This window comes from Notamacropus eugenii, chromosome 2, assembly GCF_028372415.1.
Source record: "Notamacropus eugenii isolate mMacEug1 chromosome 2, mMacEug1.pri_v2, whole genome shotgun sequence".
Taxonomy (NCBI): Eukaryota; Metazoa; Chordata; class Mammalia; order Diprotodontia; family Macropodidae; genus Notamacropus; species Notamacropus eugenii.
Genome location: NC_092873.1, coordinates 83,784,212 through 83,796,364, shown reverse-complemented (window position 1 = coordinate 83,796,364; position 12,153 = coordinate 83,784,212). Strand labels below are relative to the sequence as shown.

The 12,153-nt window shown below is 39.0% G+C and overlaps 1 protein-coding gene across 1 annotated transcript; it reads right to left on the bottom strand.

The window, feature by feature from the left end:
* Positions 1–3,808: 3,808 nt before the first annotated feature.
* Positions 3,809–4,747, bottom strand: LOC140525823 (olfactory receptor 2H2-like). The gene has a single exon (XM_072641514.1). It carries the CDS (start codon positions 4,745–4,747, stop codon positions 3,809–3,811), a length of 939 nt encoding a protein of 312 aa, XP_072497615.1.
* Between the last annotated feature and the right edge of the window lie 7,406 nt (positions 4,748–12,153).

Genomic DNA, 12,153 nt, shown 5'->3' with positions numbered 1-12,153 from the left:
TGGTTCTGAAAAGTTCCTGGAACATTTCATCTTAAATGATAATTTTTGGTGACTCTCTGTCATGCCTGCAATATTCTTCTCCCTCATCTCTACTTCCTAGCCTCCCTCCAGTCTAAATTAAAGTCCATTTTCTGTGAGATGCTTTCCCAGTCTCCGTTAATCTTAAAGGTTTCTCATTGAGACTACTCTCAATTTATGCTGGATATATATTGTTTTACATAGGTTTGCATGTTATCTCTTGAGTTAGGTTATGAGCTCCTTGAGACTAGGGACTATTTTTTGCCTTTCTTTGCACCTTTATTAGTTAGCACAGTGCTAGTTGACTGACTGTGAAAGAAATCAAAACAATGATGGAGTTCACCATTGTGGCAAAAGATACAGAGATAAAGCAAAGTAGAGGACTCTGTAACTGCAAGGTCCCTGGCATACACAGGAGGGCCTCCTGTACAGGGTCTCAAATCTGCTTTTCTAAAAGCAAAGCAACTTTTGAGGAGTCAACAATCTTCTTTAATATGTCATAACATATACCATTCACTTACTTCTGGGGAAAAAGTCAGCACCCTGAACTTTATGGAAAATACAAACAGTGAAATAAAGACCAACAGACAGAATTTCCAACTATCTGACCATAAAACAATAGGTACATCACAGACAACAGACAGGTCCCACTGTCTGACCATCACATACATACATGGTTACTATAAAGAGAAGCACCAGTATCTGGATTTTGAAAGTCAGGGACTCCTTAGCAGCTACCTGGAGTCTAATGTGGCCAAACAAATACTTCTAAAAAGTAAGCCCCAAAGTAAAACTTCACCTCAGAGTGTTTATACACTTTTCAGACCTGGCAGGCAAGACCCTCTGACCCAGGACCTTAATAAAAATTATAAAAGGTACTAAGGTCTAGTAATTGACCGGGAAGTTCTTTAACTCTTCTTCTCCCCCCAACCCCCATTATTAACCTTGCATTGTTAACAGTCTCTTATAATGCTCAAGAAAAAGACATAGGTTCTGAGCTGTGGCCTTCCACCTACCTCTTAGTTATGTGTCCCTGGGAAAGACACCTACCTTTCCTTGCCTCAGTTTGCTCATCTGCAAAAGGAGCTGGAGAAGGAAATGTGAAACCATTTCAGTATCTTTCCCAAGAAAACCACAAATGGGGTCATAAAGGCTCGGACTTGCTTGAAAGACTGGACAACAACAACAACAGCAACAATCGCCAAAACAATATTTTACTTCCTGTAAGCCAGACCCCAGCACTCTCTGTGTTGGAGGAGACAGTAAGTTTTTCAGGCAAAGATCTTTTTAGAGCCTCTTTAAGCAGAGTAGTCTCAATGAACCATATTAGAAAGGGAGCTATTTGTACTCTAAAAGAGGGAGATCCAGGATGAAAAGAAAAGAAAAAATTAAGAGGAGCGTCCATATAGAGATTCCTTTGATTTTTCTCAATTGTTTGGAGGATCAGAGATGAACTCTAAAAAGGAATCATGCTGAGAAAGTCCTGGGGCTAGGAGGAAGGAATTCCAGGTACCATATCTTACATGACCACCAGAGGGCAAGAGAATCCCTCTTATCAGGATATCTAGTAAAGTCTGCTTAGAGAAACTGTACAACTGGTTTCTCCCTCACTAGCAGTTGCCTTTTTATAGATTGCATTAAGCCCTTGCCATTTGGACTAATGTCCTCTGAAGTATTCTGATGGAGCTTCAAAAAGCAGAATGGCAAGAGATCCTTTGACTTTCCTCTTATCCTTCATTCCAGACCTAGACCATATAAGAGTTGGGAATTTGATTATTGTGTGAAAGTAGGCAGGTATAATAGAGAAAGCTGGGAGGTAAGAGGCTTTAACTTTAGAAGTCTTGACTTCCTGTGAGATTTCCAGCAATTTTGTGAATCTTTCTGTGCTTCAGGCAGTTAGACAGTGTAGTAGACATAATGCTGGGCTTATGATAAGGAAAACCTCATTTCAAATTCTGTGTCAAATATTAGTTCTGTGATCCTGGGCAAGTCACTTAACTTTTGTCAGCCTCAGTTTTTTCCATCTGTAAAATGGGGCTAATAACACCCACCTTCATGGTTGTTGTGAGGATCAAATGAGATAATACATTTACAGTCTTAAGTGCTATATGAATGCTAGGTACTGTACATTGGAAGACTAATGAATTCTGAATCATGCTGCTGCTACTTAAGATCACAGCCTTGTCTCTGAAAGAGGTTGTAGAGGGTATTGAGTTGAACCCCATCATTTCACAGATGAGAAAAATGAGTCTGAGAGAGGTTCATTGATTTGGCCAGAGTCACAGAGCTGGTATTTAAGGAAGGGTTTCAACCCAGGTCTTCTTGACTCAAAGGTCAGTTCTTTATCCTTCATGTAAATTAACTGTCTTAATCTTGGAGATTCACTTAGACAATCACCTTTTCTCTCTAAGATGCATTTTCCTCATCTGTGAAATAGGGGAGGTTGAACTAGATGATCTTTGAGGTCCTTTCCACCTCTAACATTTTCAGTTGACAGATGGATTCTCTTTTATGTTTATATATATATTTTTTGTATTTTTATATTATTATATTTTTATGTGTTTTTTGTTTACATATATTTTTTGTGTTATTATCCAATGTCTCCTGCCTCCAAGGAACTGGAGGTCAAGGGTCTACCCCAAAATTGGTTAATTGCTAAACAGTTTATGAATGTGATTATTGTGCTATAAAAAATATTGAAAGGCATGGTTTCAGAAGGACTTGCAAAGACATGAAGTGAAGTGGGCAGAACCATGACAATAATGCACACAATGACAACAATATGATAAAGACAAACAACTTTGAAAGACTCAGGAACTCTAATCAATACAATGCAATTAAGTGCAATTGCAAAGGCCCCATGATGAAACATATTACCTAGGTCCATGTAGAGAACTAATGGAATCAGGGTGTAGATTGAAGCATATTTCTTTTTCTTGGGCATGGCTAATGCAGGAATTTATTTTGCTTGAGTATACATATTTGCAACAGATTTCGTTTTTCTTTCCATCTCAGTGATTGGGAAAGGGGTAAGTGGGAAGGAAAGAGTTCAGAAATAAAAATGAAATTGAATTAAAAAATTAAAGCTAAACAAAAGGAAAAAAAGCAAGTCTGTATACAGTGTACTGAATATTATTCATAAGGTACCAATCAGATTAAATATATAGTTTCTCTCTATGTCTGGAGACCATTTGTGAATCTGTGAATTTTTTTTCATTAAGGTGAAAAAACAAAAGGAGTAGAAGAAAAGGGAAAACCATGAAGAGTAAAAGAGAAATAAAAATGTAAATATCATTCACAACTTTGACAGTATCATTGGATCACCAATTTCAAGTTTGAAGGGACTTTAGAGGCCATCTAATCCATCTCTTTCATTTTGCAGATTTTGGGATAGGTCTGCAGAGTGGGTAAGTTGTTTGGGGTTCTATAGGTTAAAGAAAATTCATGTGGTAACAGAAAAATAGATGATAGCTGTAGGGAGAAGACAGAAATTTCAAGAGGCAACCAGTTAAAACAGAGGTAGAGAAATCAAGAATTACTATACAGGATAAAAATTAAGGTAAACACAGAAGAATGAAAATATGAATATAGAGTAGAGAAGAAAAATAAAAGGAAGTTAGATATATAATGATCTCACATGTATAACAGAGATTCCCATCCCAAACAGAGTCCTCCCCCCACTCTGAGGTTATATGTTGAGTTGTTGGTTGGGTCAGCTGAAATTCCAAGTAAAATTGAAAAACACTGGAAACTTCCCTCTAACTTCAGAAACATCTCAAGTCTCAATGTCTCAGCTCTCCCTTGGCTGCTTGATCTTGTCCAATAGCCTCCTAAATGCCCCCTTCACCTCCTTGTTTCTCAGGGTATATATGAGAGGGTTGAGTGTAGGAGTCCCCACAGCATAGAAAAGACCAAAGAATTTTCCTCGGTCCTGGGCATAAGGGTTCTTGGGCTGAAGGTAGACAGTGATACCAGAACTGAAGAAGAGGGAGACCACCAGGAGGTGGGAGGAGCAGGTCCCAAAAGCTTTCTTCCTTCCCTCTGCTGAGTTAATCTTTAGCACAGTATGGACAATAGCACCATAAGATACCAAAATGAGAGTCAGTGACACCCCCACGATGAGTACGCTGGACACAGCTATCTGGATCTCATTGTAGGTGGTGTCCTCACAAGAAAGGTGGAGGAGGGCTGGCACTTCACATAAAAAATCATCTACTTTTCTGTGGGAGCAGAATGTTAAACGAAGAGTGGGTGGTGTTTGGACCACAGACTGCAATAGTCCAATGACCCAGGCTACAGTTGCTAGTCTCTGGCTAAGATGGGGGTGCATAATGAGGGCATAATGGAGGGGTCTGCAAATTGCCACATATCTGTCAAAGGCCATGACAGCCAGAAGGACGCACTCAGTGGTCCCTAGAGCCAGGAATACGAAGAGCTGAATGGCACAGCCATTGAAGCTGATGGTCTTCTCAGGACCCCAGAGATTGGACAACAACTGGGGGACACAGCTTGTGGTGAAGCAGAGATCCAGGAAGGAGAGGTTGGAAATGAAGAAGTACATGGGAGTGTGGAGTTTGGAGTCCAGGACAGACAGTAAGATGATGAGTGTGTTGCCAACCAGAGTCATGAAGTAGGAAGTCAGTATTACCACAAAGAGAGTTTTCTCTAACATGGGGTGGTCAGAGAAGGCCAGGAGGATAAAACCTTCTGGAGAGCTTTTATTATTCATTGCCTAGCTTTCATCTCTGCTATGGTAAATGAGAGAGAGACAGAGAGAGAGAGAGAGAGAGACGAGAGAGAGAGAGAGAGAGAGAGAGAGAGAGAGACGAGAGAGAGAGAGAGAGAGAGAGAGAGAGAGAGAGAGAGAGAGAGAGAGAGAGAGAGAGAGAGAGAATTGGTTGAGATATTTCTCAAGTTTTTAAAATTTATGTTGTTTATGCCTGTGAACTTGTCAAGACACAGAAATGAGAGTATTTTTTCTCCCTTTTCTTATTCAGCGATGAAATTTCATTTACTTACTCTGTTGACACCCCCTTCCCATAGATACAATGTTATATAACATACAGTAGCCATCCATTCAACTCTGTTAACTACCACCCCCATCCTGGACCCTTTTGATAAGAAATTTGTAAATGTGAGTAATAAAATCCAAGAGGTCCTGATTGATTGGTTAAGTAAAGGAGAGAACATTCATTGTGATCCTTCCTGTTTTCCTATGTTCTGCTCTTTTTAGATGACAAGGATATTACAAAAAAAAATATTAAAAAGAATTCCTTTGTTTAAGAAAATTAAGTTCATGATGAGGAGTATGTGTGTATAGGATATCTTCTTGACATTTGTTTTTCTGTGAGCAGAAATGCATGGTACAGCATCACCCATGCACTTTTATCCTGTTCTTTGTTTTAACTGTTCTACAAATTATAGGCAAATGGCTAGATTTAGTCATCTGTTCTGAGCCTGAGGAATAGATTTTTCCTCTTTTGGGAAACTGGTTCAAAAAGTCTCTTTCATACCATGTGCAAACCCATTGAAATGACTGAGAGTAAAGAGGTGGGAGATATGATCCATGCACTTAAAAAGCCTTTGGTCTAGTTGGAGAGACAGAACATAGCAATGGAAAACACTGGAAGGAAAATGAAAGGTTAAAAAAAATTGAATGTAGATCACACAATTCATGACAATTAGAGTTACATGGAATGAAGAAAGTTTTGGGGGAGGTGTCCTTGGTCTTTGGAGTTAAGGTGGGAAGAGCTGGGACAAGGCAGAGGCAGAAGGCAGGCTGCTTATGCCAAATCTCAGTGCTAAGAAATTGATATAGTTTCATAGGTCTGGTTGAGGGGGGAGAGGTAGGGAATACAATAGGCAACATTTAATGGTGGGATCAGTAGGAGGATCAATTGGCCCTGAGAGGCCATCTTGGTCATAGTCTTGCTTCTAGGCAAGATTGCAATGAACTTTTGCTTGACTAATACCAGTCCGTCATGTGTTTGAAGGCCCCTTGTGGCATCTTGCTATTTTTTTCCTCTGTCTCCCTCCATTCCTTGCCTGAAGAATTCTTCATTATCTACCTATATAGTCATCTTTTTGCATACTTATCTCACTTTTTCTCTTCTCTATTTTACTCTTAATCTTTCTATTCTGATGTGTTTATTTCTATCTTTCTTTAGTCTATCTCTTTGAGTGATTGGCTTCTCTTTTGTTTTTCTGCCTTTCTCATTGAGACTTTGTCTATGGTACCTGAGTGTATGTAGTTTTATGTGATTCATTGTCTCTGTTCCCTCTCTTCTGTCTTTTTGTTTTCTTTTCTCCTGCCTCTCTGTCTATGGTTCTCTCCAAGCCATCTCAGCCAGAGACTCTTGTCTATTCCATAAACAGAATACAAAACCTACTTTTTGCTAAGTGTCAAACCTATCCCTCTGTGACAACCAGAGATCAAATTTTCCACTTACCCTGAGTCAGTGACAAAAATCTCCTGGGTGTCTTGCTGCTGGAGCTCCACTATGCCAAAGAGCAGTGCCTAGCTCCAGTTAACCCATTAAGATGAGAAAAGAAAAGAGAATAAGGGGACACTGCTACAAATCCCCTTTTCAGAGAGAATGGTGGTCACACCTTAGATACAATTTAGGGGGCTCTTACTCAACAAAATCTCCCTTGTCTAGGTAGTCTGATGCAGATGCAAAGTGTTGCGGGTTGGCAAAATCTTAAGCAATGACTGATTTCTTGAGGAGTGGGGAAAAATATATCAGAATAAAGGCCACCTTACAATCTCAGCAGCTAAGCAGGAGGAAATGAAAGGCACTAAAGAGACATTATTGTGGTACTAAGAGGTTACAGTGATTGAGGAGGAACAGATTCCAGATCTCTCATCCCATGGAGAGATATAGCTCATTAATTCTTTGTAGACCCTAGGGAGAGGATGATTGAGTCCAGGATCTGGGCCCCACGCCAGCAATTAACTTCTGGGTCTTTTGATGAGGGTGAAGGGAGAGAAAAAGAGCCCAGGGAAATGAATAGCAAAGCAGCAATGATAGTACCAGATAAAGCTGGTTGTCTTTTGCCTGACAGCAAAGACCAGAACATCCTGATTCCCTCTGGTTTCCCTTTCATTCACACTGGAGGAAGCCATGCATCCTTATTCCTAGCTAATTCCTTCTAAATTCCTAATGCCTCCAACCTCTCTCCTACTCAGTCCTTTCCTCAGAGAGCCTGAGCATAAGACATAGGAAGTGAGAATTTTATTTTGTGTGTAGAAAGAAGGAAGGGAGTAGTAGTAGGTTCTTTGAAGTAAATCAAATAATTTTCAGTTTCCTTGATCCAGATTTTTAGGATCAAGTCCTTGGCACATAAAGTTGTTTATGCAACTATCCAGAATCCAGAGGACTTTTCTAAATAGGCTTTATATACCTGGAATTATAGAGCCTACATCTTAGAATTTAAACTGGTCAGGAAAAGGGCGTTGAAAATGAAACCCTTTATAGACTTCAAAGTACATTTTTACTTCAGTGAAATGACCAGGAGTAAAATTAGCTGAAACTCAAACTTAAAGATTCTGCCTCCCTTGAGACTTGCTCCCATCATATCATGGCATTGCAGAACATCTGTAAAGTACTAAGTAATTTTATAAAGACTTTTCCTAGACATGCACTAATGGGAGTGGGTAAAGGCAACACTAAGGAGGAGGGTCAAGACAAGGGGTAGGCAAGGTACGTGGCTGTCTGGAGTAAACACAGTATGTGAGTATTCGTATGGTACTTTAAGATTTTCAAAGTAGTTTGCAAACATTATCTTCTTTTATTCTCACAATAATCCTGAGAGGTTGGTACAATTATTATCCCCATTTTCCAGATGAGGAAACTGAGAGGGAGGTAATTTGGAGGGGAGGATTTTGTTGTGTGTGTGGAGAGAAGGAAGGGAGTAATAGTAGGTTCTTTGGAGTAAGTCAAATAATTTTCATTTTCCTTCGTCCAGACTGTCAGGATCTAGTCCTTGGCAGTTAAGGTTATTTGTGCAACTCTCCAGAGTCCAGAGGATCTTTCTGAATAAGTTTTATATTCCTGTAATTACAGAGGCTACACTTTAAAAATTAACCTGGCCAGGAAAAGGGCATTGAAAATGAAGCCCTTTATAGACTTTAAAGTACATTTTTACTTCAATGACATGATCAGGAGCAAAATTAGCTTAAATTCAAACTGAGGGATCTCACCTCCATCCAGACTCTTCCATCATACTATGGCATTGCAGAACTTCTGTAAAGTCCTAAAGAGATTTATAATGATTTTTCCTAGGTATGTACTGAAAGGAGTGGATACATGCAACACTAAGGAGTAGGGCCAAGACAAGAGGTAGTTAGGGTAGGTAGCTGTCTGGGATAAACTCAATATGTGAGGGTGGCAATTACACTTAGAAGAGCTTTTAAAGAAATCATATTATTTCCCCATTGTATCCCTCCCCATTAAGGGCACCTCCCTTGCAAAAGATAATTTTTTTTTTTAAAATGAGAGAATAACAGTGTAGCAAAAATATCTTATACTTTGACTATGTACGAAAACACTTGATTTTCTACACCACTAGTTACCTACCTAGGCAGTGGAGATGCATTTTCCTTTTTGTTCCCCAGGGCCAGTCTTAGTCATTATTCTATGTCTTGTCCACCTCCAGTGTTCTGTCTAAGAAAGTCAAACAGAAGGAGGCTGTATTGTCATTTATTTCTCTCAACGGGGCTAGGCATGCATATGGAAGCATGGGAGCTGCAGTCAGCAGGTGAGCTAGAAAAATAAAGATTCTATCAGTGAGGAAGTGTTTCCTCTTTCCTTCCTCCTGACTCAGGATGCCTGTCTTTTATCAGTCAAGATTATAGTTCCCAAAAAGCAAGGAAGTACCCTTGACTCATAAGTCTGTCCTTTTGTTACCCAAGGTTAGAGTTTCCCTAAGGCAAGAGAGTGTCCCCAGGATCTCTAGTTTCTGTCTGCCATAAAGAAGAGAATGTCATGAAACAAGAAAGTGTCATAACAAGATAGTTTTTTAGCAAGTGAGGGCCACAAACCCCAATAACACGAAGGTAACAGAGAAATGCCATTAATCTAGATCATGTCTGCTACAAGGCCCCTGGTTATAAAAAGGAGAATGGTTCAGAGAGAGAGAGAGATAGGTTTTTTTTTTTTGTCCAACAACCTTTCTCGAGGAGATCATCAATCCTTCCATCCCAGGTACAGTTTTTTTTCTTTTCTGTCTGGCTGCATTTGAAATCTTACAAGGTGGCAGACTCAGAGATTTTTACAGAAATTAGACCAATGCAAGCAAACCACAGATAGTGATAACTTTTCTTGTTCTTCCAGATTTTACAGAAACCAGATGCTATCACAATTTAGTAGTTCTGTGGGATTAGAGTTGGGACTGAATGCCAGTAAGCATAAGAATATACCACCTATAGCCATATTCATCTCTTCAGTGGTGTTCCACCAAAGCATGCTCCTGGAGGATACTTGCAGAGTGAAGGCAGAGCCAATTCATCCCCAAACCTTTGAGCTAAATCCCAGATTCTCTTTTTCTCCTCAATTGTGCAAGAGGTCCAGAGAATGATAGTAACATTGCCCTAAGTGAGGTCAAATTTCCCATCCACCTTTTTGAAGCCCTCAGTGAATGTAATGGGGTGTTCAGAGTATTGGAAAAGCTTTTCTTTAATGTGGGTAAGGTTAGATATTGAGAAGGGGACATGAACTCTATTGGGGCAGCTAGTTGGTGCAGTGGATAGAGCACCAGTGCAGGAGTCAGGAGAACCTGAGTTCAAATCTCACCTCAAACACTTGACACTCACTAGCTGTGTGACCTTGGGCAAGACACTTAATCCCAATTGCCTCATCCTGGGTCATTTGCAGTCATCCTGATGAATATGTGGTCACTGGATTCAGATGGCTCTGGAGGAGAAGTGAGGCTGGTGACCTGCCCAGCCCTCCCTCACTCAAAAGAAACAAAGTCAAGTGCAAGTCATGCCACCATTTTTCTGATGGCATGGTCTTCTTTGTCAACGAAGGATGAACACACACAAACACATACACATGCATGCACACACACACACACACACACACACACACACACACACACACACACACGTTGAACTCTAATCGTCCCTCCTGATGGGACTTCTACTTGATTGAAAAGGAGAATTTTATCTGTGGGGGTGATTTAGTCTGGAATTTAAGAAAGAGGGAGAAAGAGAGCCCTTCTCCTTGTGTGGGAGGGTCTAAGTAATGGGCTGCATTCGGAAGTTGTGGAGTCTGGCACCTATATTAAATATCTGAGGGGGTATTGAGAAGGGGCATTTGGTAGGTAAGAGGGAGAGTCCCAGAGGAGCCTACAAGCTTCCTGATAGGATTTACTTGGTCCTGGTGGAGTTGGAGCAGATGTTCCAGGCTCTAGTGGTGTGAGAGCTGGGATTTGAGGGTTTGAGAGAAGAGTATCACCCAAAAGGTCAAATTGATTTTCTCCTTTAGGACTGCCTGGAGTGAGTTTGACCAGCAACATTCTTAGAGTTGGATTTTGTGAGAGATGCATAAAAGCTGTACATATGGTATCTTAGTCCATTTCCCTTCCCTGTAGCAATAAAGGTCAAGTTGATAAATGGTATTGTAATTGATTGCTCCACCCTTAGGCCATTTTTAACAAAATTAGAAGAACAAGGAATAGTCTATCTATCAGATTTATGGATAAGGGAAGAATTTATGACCAAAGAAGAGATATCATTTCAGTATATAAAATAGATAATTTTGATTATATTAAAGTAAAAAGGTTTTTTTTTTTTTTTTTTTTTTTTTACAAATAAAACCAATGAAACAAGATTAGAAGGAAAGCAGGAAGCTGGACTTTACAGCAAGTCTCTCTCATAAAGGCCTTATTTCAAAATATATAGAAAAGTAAGTCAAATTTATAAGAATACAAGCCATTCCCCAATAGAAAAATAGTCAAAGATATGAACAGGCAGTTTTTAGATGAAGTAATCAAAGCTAGGTATAGTCATATGAAAAATACTCTAAATTACTATGGATTAGAGAAATTCAAATTAAAACAACTCTGATGTACCACTCACATCTATCAGATTGGCTAATATGACAAAAAAGTGAAATGATAAATGTTGAAGAGGATGTGGGAAAACTGAGACACTAATGCACTCTTGGTGGAGTTGTGAATTGATCTAACCATTCTTGAGGATAGTTTAGAACTATGGCCAAAGGGCTATCAAATTATCCATTCCCTTTGACTCACCAGTAACACTACTATGTCTATGTCCCAAAGAGATCATTAAAAAGGGAAAAGGACCCCCACAATCAAAAATATTTATAGCAACTCTCTTTGTGGTAGCAAAATATATAAAATTGAAGGGATGCCCATCAACTGGGGAATGGCTGAACAAGTTGTGGCACATGAGTGTAATGGGATACTGTGGTGAAATAAGAAATAATGAGCAGGGAAATTTTGGCAAAAGTTGTATGAACTGATGTAAAGTGAAATGAGCAGAACCAGGAACAAGTCACACACAATAGTAGCTACATTGTGTGATGATCAACTATGAATGACTTAACTCTTCTCAGCAATACAGATCAATAAAGCAGATAAAGAATAAAAAATAATACAAAGCAGATAAATAACTGCTGGAGTCTGAATACAGATTGTAGCAGACTGTTTTCACTTTTTTGTGTTTTTTTTATCTGTTTCTTTTATAAATGTGACTATTATGGAAATATGTTTTAAATGATTGGACCTATACAACCTATATAAAATTACTTACCATTTTAGAAAGAGGGGAAAGAAGGGAAGAAAGGAGGGAGAAAAATTTGGAGCTTAAAATGTTGTAAAAATGATTGCTAAAATTTTTCTTTACATATAATTTGAAAAAATGAAAATAGTATAAAAATCAAAAAAGAAATCTGGTATGAGTAGGCTACCTTTCTTTACATTTTTTCATTGATTCCTTTGATATTTTGATCTTTTGTGCTTTTAAAATTTTGAAAAATTTACTCTTTCTGAATTACATGTGTAAGCAATTTTTATCCTTCAATTTTTACAATTTTGAGATACAAAATCTCTTCCATTCTTCTTTCTCTCTCCAATCACTGAGAAGGTAAACAATTTGATAAAGTT